We start from the raw sequence: 18,306 nt of genomic DNA on the forward strand, positions 1-18,306 counted from the left end.
ACTGGACTTCTAGACAGAGAAAGATTTATGTGCAAATGATCGAGGAAGTCCACGTCGATTCGATCCGAGGCCTACTGGTTATCGTGAAATTAACTTTGAGCTGGGCTGTCTGATAGCCGTCGCTGCTTGGTCTCCGTTCGCGAGGACACTCTTGCGCCTGGGTCTCGTTGCCCGGCGTTCCGACGGATCGGCTTCTGGTCACCTGCAAACTGAGGAAAAAGTGGCAGCACAAGTAGATCAAGGAAGACTTCAGTTTGATTTTTTTTCTTTAATATTTGTTGCCCTGTTTTTCTTGTCTCACGAGTGGATCAAAATTAAAAAAAAGGAAAATTACCCGTGCTGCTTTTACAGATCTGCGACAGCAAAACTGTTGTGCCGTGGATTGGTCTTGACAAGGAAGCAAAAGGCTAATTGGACGTCTTGCACATCAAGGAAGTAAGAAGGGCCGAAAGTGATTTTCTGGTCATGCCGGAAGGATAGGCATGTATGCATTGACTGAAGGCTGGTAGCTGCCCAGGAGAACACCAGTGCGAGACACTGGTTTTCTTTATTTCAGGAAAGATGAATTGCAAGGCCTATCAATAATTGGAAGAGGTTATTTACAATACCTTCGCTATTTTATAGTACGGTTTGGAATATGAAATATTATTTATTTTTATGAATATTGACTATATGATGACAAACACAAACCGGAATTGCCAATTATATTTGGTTCTTGAAGAAAAAGGGAATTCTAGGTGGAAGACTATCAAACTTTGTATCAAGGAGCTCTGCTCAGCGGCGACGGCCAAATTGAACCCCATCAATGGCGTCTCCTTCCACTACCACTACCTGCACTGACTTCCCCTTAGTTCTCTGTCAATCCCTACTACTGTTAATGTCAGTTTGTATTTATATGTGTTTTATATTGCGAGAGCTTGTGATTTTCATATGTAAATCAAAACCCTTTTTATCCTCCTGTATGCATTTTTCTGCCTAACAAATTTAACCTACATGCTAGCTAATGTACAGGCACCCTTCTATCATGTTTGGCTGACATATTTTTGCATGGTGGATAAATTATTGGCAGACTATGCATCCATTTAGTCATTCCTGTGCCAACAAATGGACATGCTGAAACTCCTGTAAGTATCAACTGTCTATTCCCTTTTGGTCATCACCGTTTCATGTAATCCTAAAATGAGTCTTTTCCAAGGTCAACAGTTCATTATCAAAGTCAATCGGAATATGAAAATTAAAATTGGACTTCAATTCGGTAATAATTTCAGGAAAAGTGATCCTGGCAGAACATCTGTTCCATTAGCCAATGGGATTACCTCCCACAGGTTTTTATTTGTTAGTGTAAGTTACAAATTTCTAGAGTTTTTTTTACGCACAAATTTCTAGAGTTCACCCAGAATCTAATCACCTTGTTACTTTTTACCTGCAGTGAGCAGATACGATTCAGAGGAACTATGGTGGAGCATGTGTGCAGATGAGGCAAAATTTACTTGTTGTTCATCACATAATTCCTCTCTAAAATCCAAAGGTTTTTCTCTCTGTTTATAGCAGCATTCCATTTTGTGGCTTTATGTTTTCATTCTCTTAATTGCTTTATTAGAATGGAATTCATTAATAGGAAGGTCGCTTATGGTGATGGTCCACATTGACCCCATCCTGTCAGTGAAAGGAAGAGCCTGTGAAGAAAGAGGTATTTCTTTAGCCCATATGAATAAGCATGATCTACGAGCACCATTTACATATTGTCCTAGCACCTTGCATTGGTTTAATCTTCAGTGCTATTTTGACTTAGACTCTTATGAGTTATGATACATGTTCTAAAGTATCCTTCTGTTTTGTCATTTTTTCAGTTTTGACTGTATAAAATAGTTTGTGGATTGGTTGCATTTGTTTTTTTTAAGAAAACAACAAATATATGATATTTTGAGAAAACAATCATGATGTCTCATTAATAAATTTAGAAATCATAATAGGACGTTGCCTAAACCCTATCATAACATACACTTAGAGTTTAGTGTTCAGCTGAAAAATGAGTGTAGATGAGCTTCGTTTGCCACTAAAATTGATCATGCATGACAAATGTCAAAAAATAAATGTTGCTTTGATCAATTGTGGCTCTAAATTTGTAGATGTTGCTTTCACCCACTGAAGCAAAATTAATTTATGTGGCCTTAGAAATTCACCTAAATAATTATATAATTTATGTTGTTGGGTGATCTTGGAGAAGTGTTCAGTGGTTTAGTTGGTGAGGTCATCAGCATTCAATTTATATGATTGGCCCTGTTCAGCTTACCCCATATTCGGCTTGTTTTTTCAGTCGGAACAGTGTTTTTCTCTCACAACAATTCAGGCAGAACAGTGTTTTTCAGCCAGTTTCAGCCAAATTAGGGTTCATGTTATCAGTCCAACGGTTGGCATTTATTATAGAACGAACTATGATTATTGCTAAGATGTTCTTGATGGAAGGAAATTTGGAGTGCAGGGAGGCCAATGCTTTATGATGGCATTTTGGTTTAGAATCAACTCGCTACGCGACCACTGTACTAGCAGCTTTACTATTATTACCTTATGACAAAATTATAATTTACATGCAAGTGACATTCAAGTGTAGTGCCAAACTCTCTTTAGTCTTCACTGCATGTTCAGATCAGCAGATGCACCAGTAGCTTTTGCATGATAGATTGAACTAAGCAATGTGACCACTATATGTTCCGATTAGTAGATGCAACAGTATACTTCTCTATAATAATCTCTAATCCTGCTATCTATACTCAGAATTGTAATGTGTGGCACTTCCATTATCTTATCCTGCTATCTGTGATTGGTTGATAAGTTTTATCATTGGTTTTGTATTGCCTTTTAGTTGCAGGAAAAGGCATCAAAGGGCTTGAGGGAATATCCAAGTAAATGTCTCTTTCACATGTAGGAGGAAGAAAGAAGGAAGAAAAAAAAGGAGGGGACGAAAGGAAAGGAAGAAGCAAGCCCCCCTTAAATCCCGTGCTGCAAAATCTGGTTGTCGTCAAGGATGCAACTACCCAAGAAAATAAGTGACGCCATATTTGTTTTTGAATATTATTTACATTTCAATAAATAAATAGTTATTCTAAATTTGGACATAAATCCAAGAAAAAGTATGATACAAGAAAATAAAGTGACGCCATATTTGTTTTTGAATATTATTTACATTTCATTAAATAAGTAGTTATTCTAAATTTGGATAGAAATCCAAGAAAAAGTATGATAGAAGTAAATATTTTTATAACACTTTTTAGTTCAGAGAAAAGAATTTTTTTAGACACGTGTGTCCCGCACATGCATGGCTACTAGTTTAGGAAAAAGATAGGGAAATATAGCGTTACTGTATACTAGGTAATGGCCTGGTTACAAGATCCCTATCTCATTCTCTTGTTTGCAAATTTGGTTTGGGATAACATCTATTTGTGGGACCCAGAATAGATTATGTATCTACTGATGTAGACACATTCTATAGGAAGGTTTATAGCATGTCAAAACAAGTACATAAGCTTTTATAATTTACAAAAATATAAGTTCATAAATGAATTGCAGGACGCTTTAGAAAATTCTAAATGCCACATGACACGGTATTCAAGCAACATACAATCTTCAAACATGTAATCTTAAATCAAAGGAAAAGATTTTAATCAAAGAAATTTCAGTTCAAACACATTCCCTGACTAACTTTGTAAGAATGAATATAGTTGATGACGACACATGCATCTGTACAAAAGACGAAAATTCCTGGAAATGGCCATATTTGCCTGGTGATTAATTCAGTTTGTAACCTTATGTACACACATTTTCTTCATTTCAGTGACTACTAAATTTCTACCTAGATCCAAATAAACTTGATTTGTTTCACCAAACTTGCATCCTCACATTCATCTCCTTGATCCTTCATTCTGCATAGATAAAATAAATTACACCAGGTCCTCAGGATAAGAGGAAAGTATAATCCACATCTTAAAAGACTTTTTTTCCAATTATGCATACGTCATTTGAGTAAGCAATTAATTACTCTTTTGTGCAACTAGGTTTTCAGTCTTAAGAATCAAGCCTTTGATAGTATTCTAGTTGACCGGAATGTAAAAGCGCAGAAGCCATGCAGGTACACACACAAACTATTTTTTAGCATGCTCCTTTGACTACCTTTTAGAGTTTTAGTAGTATACACCGTTTTCATGCTGCATCATTTTGAAAGGGTGAAGGGTCAATGGACAATAGAAAATAAAAAAATAGGCTTTGAACCAAATGATCACAAGAACTATCATGTCAAAAGAGTGGAAATGAAATAAGAACCAGAAAACAATGGCTTCATACTAAACGGCAAGAAAGTCAATATTTTTTTCGGTTGTATAAGCCTATATATGTAGACAACAAAAAAAAACTATTTACGGTTAAATTGACATCCCAAATTAGGGGGTTTTTGCTTGTCCCTCCTAAATTTTAATCGTTGTCCCATCGAATGTTTGGATACATGCATGAAGTATTAAATATAGACTAATTACGAACTAATTACATAGTTTGCGACTAATTTGCGAGATGAATCTTTTGAGCCTAATTAGTCCATGATTTGACAATGGTGCGCTACAGTAAATATATGCTAATGCCGGATTAATTAGGCTTAAAAATTCGTCTCGTGGAGTACTGACAGATTATGTAATTTGTTTTTTTATTAGTATCCGAACACCCCATACAACATCCTCCTGACACACCTCCTAAATTTTAGTACCAGGATCCAAACACCCCGGGTAAGTTTAGTAACATGCTGTATAGTGAGTAGACAGAAGTTTGTAAAAGAATACTATAAAGGAAAGGCTAGTAACCTACCATCAGTCCTTTCCAACATCTGGGATGCAGCCACCAGCAGGTCCTGTATCCATACCCCCACGGGCAGGCAGGTTAGTGGATCCAATGCATTGGATATTGGCGCCATCACAGGCACCTTGTTGTCCCAACACCACCTGAGCACTGGAACTTCCCTGCATTCCAGGTCCAGGGTTGCAGTACATGTAATCATTGCATCTGAAATCACAGGAGTTGGATATCCCAAGAAACGCTTCCTGCTGGTCGATGATGTTGTGGACTGGCCTCTGAATCTGAATCTGATACGGGAGAGCAGCACCAATCTCCCGATCAATCCTCCCTCTGAACTCACCAAGGAGGCAGCGCAGCCTGGTGAGCTCCACCTCCCGCGACAGTTTCTCCGCCTGGAGCGCCGCGACGTGCGCCGTGAGCTGCTGGTTTAGTGCCGTCAGGTGTCGCACCTGCTGCTCCAGCGACGCGGCGTGAGCCTTCTTCTTCTCCCGGTACTTCCTCACCGCGGCTCGGTTCCCGGTCCCCGTCCCGCCAGATCCAGACGACGGGAGCTTCCTGGAGGACCCGTCGGACGGCGACGCGGCGTCCGGGGGAGGAGCCGCAGCCGCCGCGGCGACCGTCGTGGCGTGGGCGTGGGCGTGGGCGTGGACGTGGACGCAGGTGTGGCTGTGCGAGGGATCGTCGACCGGCGGGACGCAGATGTGGGTGTGGGTGTGGGTGCAGGTGCGGTGCTCCGCCGTGTCTTCCCAGACGCCGGCGAAGAAGCCGTCCGACAAGGAGCAGCCGCTGCCGCTGGGGAGATGGTCGTTGCCGATGTCCGGGCACAGGTCGGAGAAATCCATGCCCCCGTCGCCCATCGTCGCAGTCAAGAACGCACCGCACCTGGTGGTAACAAGAGCATCGATCAATATGGATATGAAAATGAGACGAACAGAGAGAGCGAAATCCAAGCGAAGCGAGGAAGGATTGCTTCCACCTACAAGAAAGGCAACGTACGGGAGGGAGAAGTCCAACCCAAGACCAATCGAGGAGCGGGGAGGGAGGGGGAGGAATGGAAAGGACAATGGAGGGGGCGGACGCAGACGCGTATAGGGATTTATACGCGTCTCGGTCAATATGGATAATGCCAACTCGGTGCCGAGTCGACAGGGCCACCAAAGTCTCGTTTGTCTGCACACGAGTTCATCTCCTAGAATGTTTGTCGGTCACAGCCAGGAGCCCAGGATGTCTAGAATATCCTCCCTTCGGAGAGAAAATGGCGGTTTTGCCATCATGAAAGGTGAGCTTCCCCCTTTTGCCCTCTCGCTGTCGCCGCATCTTTTCTTTCCTGTTTTTGCCCCTAGCTGAACGTGAACGTTCCTTTTTCAATCATGGTGGGAGAGAGCCGAGTCGAAGACGCCGCCGCTAGGGCACGCGAGGAGAGGGAACGGCTCCCCTGCCGCCGCCGCCAGCCGACGGCAGCCCACCTCCTCAGCCGTCTCCTCGAAGCCAGCCAGGCGTCCCGGCTCCACTGGTCGACGCCCGTGCTGCTCCAAGTGCTAGATGGAGAAGAACTGGCCAGATCTCATCCAAGGGTATGTATTCTTGCTGTGCTGGTAATCTAACTGTGCCCAAGCGTGTAGATTAGCCTCGATTAGTGTAGATGTGGTGGTAATCTAACCGTGCCACCTTTTTTCTTTACTAGGCTCGATGGGGAGCCTGATCTTAGCACCATTATGGTACTAACTTGCATTTTGTGCTTCGTTAATTTTTTTCCCTTTGATAACTTTAGGCTGGCAATGTTTTTTTATCCTTTTTCTATATTGTTTGCCTTCACTAATTATTGTTTTTTGTAGGTGACAAAGGTTATTGGTGAGCACACATGTACATCGAGTGCTAGGAGGAAGACTACCACACCAATCAATGCTTGGGTTACTATAAAGGCAATACATCACCTTAGAAAGAAAACAACTATGGACATAAGTTTTTTCAAAAAAAAACTATGGACATAAGGAACTGCAAAAAAACTTTACAGGATGAGCACTAATATATTCACTTGTTGTCTTGAATTATTGTGCTCATTAACTTGAATATTTCTCTCTAAACTTGCAGGCAAAGAAAGCCAAGAAAAAATACAACAAAATATGGTGAGAATGCAAAGATCCCAACAAAGAGAACAAAGAAACAAGGGGACAGTGCAAGAAATGGCACCTCACCAGACAAGACAGTCCAAAAGAGGAGCCCAGCAAAAAAACTGAAGCCAAGGAAACGGAAAACCAATTGATGCTTTGTGTCTGTAATGTTATTGGGACCATGAAATTATATCTGGACCTTATCCTATGTATCTGAACATGTATCTGGAACTATGTTATTGTAACTTAAATGGTACATATCTATGGTATGAACCTCTATCTAAACTACTATGTTTCTGGAATGTTATTGTGGTCATGAAATTGTGTCAAAATTCTGTCCAAATTGTATTGAAATTCTGTCCAAATTCAAGCAAAATTCTGTCAAAATTGTCTAAATTGTACCAAGATTCTGTCAAAATCAGACCACAGGTCAAAAACACATGTTGATTCTAGGACAGCATCTTCATTCCATAGGACTTAATGTCAGTACAACGCTCTACAAATTAGTTGCTAAACAGACCACCACCAAGAGTCATACAACACAGTTCTAGAACACAATTTTGCTTCACTTGCTAATAAGCACTACCACACCTAAAAGAATCCGACTTTTAAGCTTGTCCATCTTGAGATAGATCCTCTCTTCATCAAAAATCCTGCTTTTAAGCTTCATTTCTTCCTGACAGTTAGTTTCACCATGACCTTCTAATGGCACTGCAGCTTGCAAATCTTCTTTAAGCTTCTTTGCGACTACTTTCTTGTAGTCTTTCAACCACCTAAAGAATGGACATTTCTTCACTGCTGGTAAAAATGACAATACATAACACAGTTTATTTATCCAAACCTTAACACAGTACCTAGTTTGTATATGACAATAAACAACACATCAATATATACTCAGATTCATTGTACTTTACGCATTTGAAGAAAATTCTACCGTTGTTCTTCCAGAATTTGCATTGCACTACTTTATCACCATATTCTAGGCATGGAATCAGGGGAACCCACTAGGGCCAAGTGGATACAGAGAAAGGACAACTGTTGGAATGAACGGCGAACTAGATGAAGCACTCATAGCCTGGCGTGTGCGGCGGTGGCCTGGGGAAGAGCACCCGGACGAGCAGGAGCAGCGGCCGCAGATCCAGCGACGGGGAGAGCGGCGACCTGCTCGTGGCGGCGGCGGCGCTAGCCTGGAATTGTGGCGGCGGCGGCTGTGGGTGGAAGAGAGGCGGTGGCGGCGGCCATGGGCACGAACCTGGAGTCGCGGCGGCGGCGGCCGTGGGCGGGAACCTAGAGTTGGGCCGGCGGCGTCTCCGTCTCGCCCGGTCCGTGCTCTCCGTGAACTCCCCGCGAAGAGACCATGAACGAGGGAAACAAAGAGATAAGGCTCAGGGCCAAAACGGGAAAGAAAAGATGCGGCGACAAAAAAAATATATTAAATTTAGCACAAATTTACTCAAATGGCATTCTAGCTGGTGAGACACGTTTGATAATAGCAAACGGGGGAATTCTATTTGTGGGATGGCAAAAGAGCGAGGCCCACATTTCATAATGGCAAAATCGCCATTTTCTCCCCCCCCCCCCCCCCCCCCCCCTGTTTTTTCCAAGGAAAGCCTTCTTTTCTTTTCTTATTTTTTAACATAAATGGAAGTACACCCAATCCTGTCAAACCTGTACTTCAATGATTATCTTTCTCACTCGTCGTTTCGATGGAAAAATCACTTCAGTGATTATCTTTCTCACTCGTCGTTTCGTTGGAAAATCCCCGCCAATATCATATTGACTCTATCTCTCCGTCCCTCTCTACAATAAGAGTTTCCGAGAGTTACTTTATTCAAATTTTATCCTTTCGAGAGCTCTGCAAGGCTGACAAAAAGAGTAACAGGGCAACACACAATCTTGCTTTCATTTATTTTGAGTTCTTTCTTTGTTGAGATGGACATCGATGTTCTTTTGAGTTTTGAAAAGGGCTAGGTAGGTTTTGGAAAGAAACGAACAAGGTCTAACAGTCTCGTGGTGTCTTCGAGTCAGCTGGTTACTACTGTCATATTTTTTTTCCAGAGCAGGATTTGGGTGGTCTTCTTCTCACACCCTTCCACGTACCACAAGAGCTGACTTAATAATGGAGAGTTTGGATGGACAACTCCAAACAAGACGACGATTGACAAAAGATAGATTTCCTACCAATCCAACATAGTTACAGAGATGATTTACGGTCCATTGTATTTCTATGTACAAGTGGTTGAATCTACTCAAAGTAAGAATGAAAGGTACAGTGTGGCGTTGGCTTAGCAACTTGTGCCTGTTTTTTTTAACTTGTAGGGGCTGCTGGTAAGTGGTAACCGCAATAGTAATTTCGTTAAATGTTATAATTAGAATTATAAATTATAATAATCAGAGTGTTTGAGTCAATGGATTGTTTTTTTAGAACTGGAAGTCTCCCCAATTTCCATTATGCAGATAACGGAAATACAAGCATTCAGAGTTATCCAGAGTAGACGGGATAGCTACGAAAGATTTTACAACCAGAATGATATTCATGCCTACACACAGACAGTTTTCATCATCTACTTGAGACGCCTGACTTAAGATCAAGGAACTCCCAAAAGTATTAACCGGTACCAACTGAAGGCGAACATTACAGCAAAAGAAAACGTAATAAGAGTAAAAGGAACTGCCCCTGAACCACGTCCAAAATGGAGATATTCTTCACTAGAAACACCCAAAACGTTCCACCAGTAGGGGAACCAGACTTCTAGCGTTTGCTTCAAAAGCAGCTCTTCTTCCTTCAAGTTGCATCACTGTCATCACTAGACCCCTGCAACAAATTATGTTCACCATATCTCTGCTTCCTCTTCTTCGTCAGCTTCAGAGCAATTTGCAGCATCATATTGATTCCAGCTTCCAATGCCGCCTTATCATTGTCCAGGTAAAGACCTGCCCAGTAACTCATAAGGGCGCATGCATAACATACAATCGAGGTAGGATCATGTAAAGCTTTGCCTTCAAAGCATGTTTTATAACGAGTTTTCCATATAGCCCAACATACAGTAGCAATTCCCAGTGTGTGAAACTTTTTACCAAAAGGGAGCCACCTTTCACACCAAATCCAGCATTGATCCAATGATTTGGGAACATTGTTAGCCCCTAAGCTAATGGCAACAATTGCCCATACAGCTTTAGCAACACTACACTGGAATAAGAGATGATTTACAGATTCAGGTTGATTACAGAAATAGCATGAAGGATCATCCTGCCACTTTCTCTTGATCATGTTGTCCTTAGTTAGAATAGCATTATTAAGGACCATCCACAGAAAAATCTTAATCTTAGCAGGTATTCTTTCTTTCCAGATTTTTTTATGATATGGGCCACTATCATTCACAGTTAAAGCATTATAGACAGACTTAACAGAAAAATGTCCATGACATCCAAATTTCCAAGTGACTGAATCAACACCATTACTAAGATGAATACTGGTTAAGTCAAGAAAAATTTTCTCCCAATTTTCTCTCCATTCACCTATCAACCATCTAGAGAATGTCAGGGTATTGGATTTAACTTGAGAAATAATATCAGATTGTTGACATATAGCAAATAAGTCAGGGAAGAGCATATATAGAGTTTGATCATACAACCAAATATCTTTACAAAAAAGTGTTTTTTGCCCATCCCTAATTTTGAGCTTTCTTCCTTGTAAATAAATTTTCCTTATCTTGAGTAAGTCAGCCCATACGGGAGAGTCAGACTGTCTGTGTTTCACAGTACAGATAGAGCTCTCCTTGATATACTTGAACTTCACAATTTCTTGCCACAACCCTTGTTCATTATCTAGTTTCCACCACCACTTATAAAGGAGGCTAATATTCATTAATCTAATATCTTTGATTCCTAAGCCCCCCTTCTTTTTACTCTTACAAGTCTTAGGCCATCTAATCAGGTGATACTTCTTTTTGGTCCCCTCACCTTGCCAAAAGAAAGTCCTTCTAAGCCTATCAAGGTTGTTTACCACTGTTTTTGGCAACAAATAAATTGACATTTGGTATACAGGGGCATTGTTAAGACTTGAATTAATAAGAGTGGATCTCCCAGCAATAAACATGTTCCCACCTTTCCAAACAGCTAGTCTTTTTTTGCTTTTTTCTTCTAAGGGTAACCAGTCTATGATGTGTAATCTACTAGGACTTACAAGTACCCCTACATATTTAATAGGAAAAGTACCAAGTTGGCAATTAAAAATCTCAGTATAAATCTGTAACACCCCAGGTGTTTGCCACCAGTTAAGCAATGGGTTTAAGCTTAAACATGACAGATTAAGTGACGATGGAGGTGTCAAGGTCAAACCTATAGAAACGAGCCACAACCTAAACTTGGATATTGCACCTTTGCTCGTCGATAGACCCCTTTTCAAGATATATGCTTAGGTGGTGTGATTGGGATATCTTCATGTGTCTCACATCAATACCCATCTATATTGGACACTCGAAAAGTTTCATGAAGTTTGGAATCAAAAAGTCACATGAAATGATAAGTTATATCCTTGTTGGAATGATTTTACTAAGTGCTTGAATTGCGCTATTAAGTGAATGAGAACATGAGATGTCAACCAAAACTTGCAACCATGCCCAAATGACTCTAGATGAACTCTACAACAAAAGTCATGAAAGGTTCATGTTGGGAAAATGCCAAGAAAATGCCACAATGGGTCACAACGGAAGCTTTATCGTGGTCCTTCTTTGATCAAAGTAGAACTATAGCTTCTGCACCTGTTATGAAGTTGAGCCTTTAATAAAAGTTGAAGTTTGAGTGGAGTAGAACAAACTTTGTTTTTGGACCCAGAGCCAGATCAACTTGGAACTAAGTCAAATCGAGGCTCGAACTTTGAATTGACAGCTGTTTTCAGTACTTAGAAAATTTTCTAAGTCTGGAATCCATTGTCATCGTTGTTGGCATTCCGCGTTCTCCAAATTTTGCTAAGCAACTTGAGTTGATCCAAATGTAAAAGTTGGAGCTTACATGATGGGGAAGAACATACAAGAAGATGCCACCAGTTGCATTTCATTTCGACCATCAATTTTGGATGTTCGCTTGTCGCTGTCAAATCACCGACACTATCAAGTTTAGTACTAATTATATGCTAATCCAACAGCCTAATGGCCGAGCACCCTTAATCAAAGTCGAAGAGCATTCTGAGGACAGCAACTTTTCTATAGGCGCCAAGGTTCGAATCTGCACCGAATATGCCGAAAACGGACTCCAAGTCGGGCACAGCAACGCACGCCACGTACTCGATGAAATGACTTCGTGGCGGCCATGCACCAGAGCGCGCCCCACCATGGCCGACGTGCGTCCGACCTCCGTGCCACGCGCCACCTCGTGCCCTGCTGCTTCAAACCGAGCGCCTTAGCTGCCCCAGTCCCCATTCTCCTCTCCACTCTCCCTCCCTGGCGTTTTTCCTTCGCGCTCACGCACGCCAGAGCGCGGCCGCCATGAATGCCGCCGCCGAGCTCGCTGCCGCTGCTACTGCCTCCACTCCATCCCTCCTCCATCCGAACCAAGAACGGCATCATCTTCTCCTCATCGCGCCGCGCCTCTGGACCTCCTAGACCGGCGCCGTTGGCCTCTGTTGCTCCCCGCCGTCAGTGAAGCTGCCGTCACCGCCACGGCTGCTGTGGCCGCGCCACCACAGGCCGCGTCGGGCCATGCTGGGCAGCCCAGCATGCGCGCGCAGGCCCAGGGTCCCTCCCCGCCACTTCACCGTCGCCGGCGACGACCATGGCCGGCCGGAGCCGCGAGCCGGTCACCTCTCCCTGCTGCCGTCCTGAGGAAGAAGAAGGTGGACCACGCGCGTGAATAGAGTGTCTTCCAGGGGGTTAAGTGATGAAGTTGTGACTCATATGAATAGTGCAGTAAAGGATCCGTTCGTTCGGGTTTTATTTGTGAAAACTTCAGGGTCCTCGATGCAAGATTTAGATTCCTTTTCTTTCTGATTTTTGCAGATTTGAATGCTCCACTTTGATAATTCATAGTAATTCGTACAAAAATCGTAAAATAGAAAATTAGGACTTTTTGGAATCTTTGTGAAATTCTCTATGCAGTAGATCTATAATATGGCAGTATTTAGTTTAAAGTTTGTGCTGTAAAAATCAATTGATGCAGTTAGGTTTGTACTACTAGTGGTGTCTTGTCTTTTTCATAACTGTAGTTTTTATGCTCAAATAAATGTGAAATTTTTGTGGAGTGCTACTGATGTGATTAGTGATGTCTGGTAAAAATTTCAGTATTTTAGGCTTGATAGTTTAAGATATATAAAAATAACAAATTGCCTGTATTGCCTTAACCCTATTCTGAATAGGCCTGCAAGATTAAATTAATTGGCCTAGTTAGGTTATGAATCATGACTTGGTGAAAATACATGAGTTGTAGTACTTTTATTAAGCTTTCCAAAAAGTTAAATATCATGATTTTTGGTTAAGTAGATCTTGAGTTACACTTGCTTAAATCTCTGTGTCTGTTTCTGCCCAAACCCAGACAGGGTTTCATTGTTGGTATTGTGGGGCCTTCTTAATAGTATAATTAGCTTTAGGTGTTTACAACAAAGTTGTTTAGAATTTGACAAGCTTTCTAAAAAGTCTAGAACCATATTTATTGGACCTGTATAACTCCATTTATAGTTGTTTAAAGTGGCATGTCAGTTTCTGTCTATGTTTTGGATAGCGATGCAATTATTGGATTAATTGACCCTTCTAACTGTAGAATCATCTTAAGATGATAATAATAAAGTTGTAGATAACTCACCTAACTAGCTTGTGTTAAATTTTCATGGCATGTGGCCAAGTAGTTTGTGAGTTATGACTGTTCTAAGTTGGTCTTCAGAAATTGTAGCTTTCTGGAATTGCTGGACCAGCTTTGATAAATGTGCCTGTTTAACCTGGTTAACTTTGTAATCATGCTGATAGGTTTAAATATGAATTGTAGACAATTTCATAAGATTTCCAGAATGTCTTCTTGCAAGTCATTTGGATTTGTGTAACTCCAGTTATAGCTAAATCTTGTAGCTGTTGTTTGCATGTCCAGAAATTGGTAGATTCCAATTATAGTGTTTGCTTGTATATTGTTAAGTGTGACTTATGCCTTGAGTGATGACTGAGTTAGAGCACCTGAGATCTTGGGAAACTTGTGTCATGCTTGATGTTGTCGTCTTCTTTGCCATCTTAGCATGATAGATTGTGTGATGTTTAAGTTAAGCATCGCAAAGTACTTAAGTGTGTTAGTGTAAACTATGCTTGTCTTGCTTGCTATTTTGTGATATGTCTCATGGTACTATTCTTCAGATTTATGCACTTTCATATTGCATCTTATCTAGGTGCGCTAGATGAACCACGTGAAGAATGTGATGTTGGAGCCAAACCCAAAGACGGTGTTTGATGGATCTGTCCCGAAGATGGAAGGACTAAGCGAGTGCTAGGATCTGAGATGTCACCAGGATGGTGCAAGTTAACTGAGCTGACTTGTGTCGGATCCCAGGCAAGCCCCGGAGCATTATAAGTCTCCTACTTTATAAAAGCAATTCTTTCTATATATATGAGTTTATATATATTGTTGCATTAAGTTGTAGGAGTTGATTGAAACCGTTGATGCATTTATTACTATCCTTGCCTACCTTACTACCTTGTCACCCTGTTAGGTCAGGATCGAATAACTGCTTAGCCTTGCTTAGACCAGTAGCGATCGGTGATATCCGGTCACCTACATTATAGGTGGTTACTGGAAGAATTTAGCTATGGAAAGAATGATATCCTGGAATTAACCATATGTGATGGATAATTGGAGACCGGATGGAAAAAGTTGGAGGCAACCAGACAGGGTTCTGGGGTGCTGTTAGTTTCCGTCTGTGTCGATTAAGGACCGATCGTTGTTGGCCCTCGAGTCATGTTGAACGCATGCCTTACATTTAGCTGGCCGGATAAAGTACCTTCCGACCGCGAAGCTGGGAGATTTTTCGGGCCGAGTAGATTGCCCGCAGCGCACTGTGCCGGAGCAGATGTGGTAGGACACGGGGGCGAGATGATAAGACCAAAGTGTAGTCGGTTGGCCCCCGGGTACATGTGGTTCCTGGCAAACTCGAGATTCCTAGAAAGTTGACTCGGTGATCAATATCTCACTTTAGCAGGTGAGTGAGGTTTGTGTAAGGAATAAATCACCAGCTGGTTAGGAATCGATTCGAATCGCCATCGCTCTTGGATAGTGAGCACTTGACTCGAGTTACAGCATCGTAGTAATTATTATGGAATAATGATGGTTATCTGGATGGTATGGGATATGCTAAATCTAAATTGGTAACTGGATGTTATTGGTTAATCAAGTGATTGCTATAGTACAGGTGCTTACCTAGATGGATAGGTCATAATAAAGATGATGCAGAGTACTTAAAATGGTTTCTTCATGATAGCTTATACTTTTCACAAACAAGTCAGCTAGCCCACTAAAGAAAGCCATGCATAATCCTTGGTGTCATTTATTTTGGTTTCCGACGAGTAAGTCTGGCTGAGTACATTCGAGTACTCAGGGTTTATCCCACCTTGTTGCAGGTGATGTTCTTGACCTGTTGATGATGGTGGCTAACCACCGGTGGGCTCGGTGATTCTATACTTACTTCTCATCTATATGCTTTTGTCGGATGATGTCACTAAGCTAGCAATATATTTGGAACTTATATTAATGTAATCATTTGAAAGCTATGTTGTTTTCACTAAGCGGTTTTGAAACCCAAACTTAACTTATACTATTATTTGTTAACCCCTTTGTAATATTATTTCCGCTGCAACCCGATGTATGTGATGTGTATTTGCTTAATCACGCGATCTTGGTTGTGATGTTGATTTACCGAGGTCTTTCGGGACACTCGGCGGACTACCGGGTTTATATGAGTGAAAGTATGGGTGTGTCAACGTGTTAGCGGGGACAACCGTACTTGATCTTGTATAAATTGGGCGGTTCTGTCACAGCTGGTATCAGAGCGAGATTAAGCATAATACTGTCATGTACATTGTTTTAAAAACAAAGTTTTGGTTTTAAAAAGTCTATTTTAACTAAAACTTTAGCTACAGGCAAATTTGTCAATACTAATTTGCAAAACTATGCTAGCGACATCCTCCTTTATGCTCAGTTAAGGACTATTAGGTGGCTATCTAAGTACTAACATGGGTGTTTTTACTTTCGTCGTCCATACGGCGTGCTATTGTATGGATGCCATTCACTTGAATGGTAATGTATGGATCAATTGCCTCTACGCCCAGGTAAGTGTGAGTTGTGAGAGCATGACCGTCCAACTATCGGTCTAGGGGAAAGTTAGCTGTGGTTACTGGAATATTTACATGTCACACACATGTATATATGAAGGTACTTAATTGCAGGTATAATTATCGGGTAGCTGTGATACTAGAGTATATACATCGGGGGATGTATGTACGAAAGTATTTAGTTTACTGTTTACTTTACATGCCTTTTTGGGAAATTATGGGCTGCAATGAATTTGCCTGCAGGTACGCTAACCACGAATGCGAAGATTGAATGTAGCTGACGACTAGCTATATATCGAGAGAGTACGTGTTATGTCACCGACATAGAACGTGATTGCCACCTTAGGCTGGCAATTTCGTGAGGACGAATAGGACGAGCATGCATCATGATTGTGCTTGTGCATAATATGCTTCCCTCACCTTGTTCTAATACTAAGTAACTTGTGATCAATGTGATGTTACTATCTTCCTTGTGTGGAGTTAAACAAGAATGCCTTGTTCCATGTTGCTTGAATAGGAAGTGCTTGAGAAAAGTGTGTGCTTAGCCTTGCTAGAAATAATTGTGGTTACATGCTTAACCTATAATGTCATCTAGTTAGCCAAGTGGGGGTAGGTATGCTTGTTATCTAATTAGTGCCATAGTTATCACCCCTTTTGTCCTCGGTAAGCATACGAGTGTTGAAGAGCGCTATCCTAGAACCACGTCCAAGTTTTGGTAATCACTTGGTGGACACAAGACGTATATGGAAATTCGGCAAGAAGTCCCCTGCTCAGTTGTCCTTGGCAATTAAGCTATGCTCTCTTGCGTTGTGTTTTGATTTTCGGATCCCCTGCTTGTTGACTCCTAACCTTGTGACTGCCTTTGTTTGCTATCCCTCCTTCGCATAGTGCTTCCTCCTATGCAACCCAATTTGTGCCATGTGAGATTTCTTGTAGGTTGTATGTTCAGTAATGGTGCCACAATTAGCAATCTACGGTGCCGCGACGAAACCGAGAGCCTCCTGTGGGTGCACACACAAGGCTGTGCTGCTCGGCACGCGCTGGTATCAAGGTTTCTAGTCATGATCCATTACAGAACTACACCGACATGTTATTTTCACGTGAGCTCTTCCTTGGTTATCTCTCCTTATCATGTCAAGCGATCTATATGTCGAACTAGATGCAATAGGACTCCCTTGTGAAGTCATCCAATGGTTAACCTTTGAAGAATAGGTCACTAACAGGAACATAAATAGACTGCAAGAGGGTAGACAAGTGACTCTGCTCGACGTGACTGTCCCTGTAATGACGTCGATCATCTAGTGAGCAACTTATGTCATTTTCATTGGATTAGAAAGGTGCACCACACTTAAGGTTGAACAAGTTATCAGTCGGAAGGTAAATGGACTAGGATATTATGTGCTGTAGTAGGTCACCTAGTGCTCATGAGCTTCCTGTCCAAGTCTTGACCTTTATGTGCAAGGTGATCAACCGACCTTCTTTGGTGTGACCCCTTTCTGCTGACTTCAATGGCGACCATCTGTAGGCTTCGACTAAAATTTTTATTATCAAGAGTGAAGATTTGGAACCTTTTTAGTGTTGAGGGACAACTGATTTGTTACTAGTAGGAAAGTTAGTCTTCAGATAGGTAACAACTAATTGGTAACTATGAAGGCCAGATCTCACAGAACAATGTTGATCAAGGAAACAGCAAACCTGGCCCCGCAATGCAAGTGCTACTTCTTCTCCAAATGTGCTATCAAGTCAATTCCATCTTGGACAATCACACAGATAGTGCTGGATGCTATATCAGCTAAGTAAAGAGCTAGTGAAAGCACGTCCCTGATTTTAGTTAGCTTCTTTATGCCCCAAGGTGCCAATTACACATGTGTCCGGACTCTATTGGATGAAGTGTCGAAGGATATATAGGAATGGTTCCTTGTCAATATAGAAATGCCCTATATGTGGAATAATGTTTTGTGACCTGCGAAAACAGCCCACAAGTCCAATGCTTGTGCATAGTCAAGTTGGTGTCTAGAACGATGGTTGAAGTGTTACCAGAGAAGCATGTAAGGAAAACT

At 41.6% G+C, this 18,306-nt stretch overlaps 1 protein-coding gene across 3 annotated transcripts; it reads right to left on the bottom strand.

Moving 5' to 3' along the window:
- Positions 1 to 3,638: 3,638 nt before the first annotated feature.
- On the bottom strand, positions 3,639 to 5,953 carry LOC136521352 (basic leucine zipper 19-like). 3 transcript variants are annotated; one of them, XM_066515083.1, is made up of 3 exons: positions 5,817 to 5,953; positions 4,849 to 5,718; positions 3,639 to 3,920 (listed from the first exon to the last, which is right to left on the bottom strand). In XM_066515083.1, exon 2 carries the CDS (start codon positions 5,691 to 5,693, stop codon positions 4,851 to 4,853), a length of 843 nt encoding a protein of 280 aa, XP_066371180.1. In that variant the 5' UTR covers positions 5,694 to 5,718; positions 5,817 to 5,953; the 3' UTR covers positions 3,639 to 3,920; positions 4,849 to 4,850. The 3 variants fall into 3 exon arrangements, with proteins under 3 accessions (XP_066371180.1, XP_066371181.1, XP_066371182.1); XM_066515084.1 differs by having other exon boundaries at positions 5,833 to 5,920; XM_066515085.1 differs by having other exon boundaries at positions 5,813 to 5,920.
- Between the last annotated feature and the right edge of the window lie 12,353 nt (positions 5,954 to 18,306).

This window comes from Miscanthus floridulus, chromosome 18 (assembly GCF_019320115.1).
Source record: "Miscanthus floridulus cultivar M001 chromosome 18, ASM1932011v1, whole genome shotgun sequence".
NCBI lineage: Eukaryota > Viridiplantae > Streptophyta > Magnoliopsida > Poales > Poaceae > Miscanthus > Miscanthus floridulus.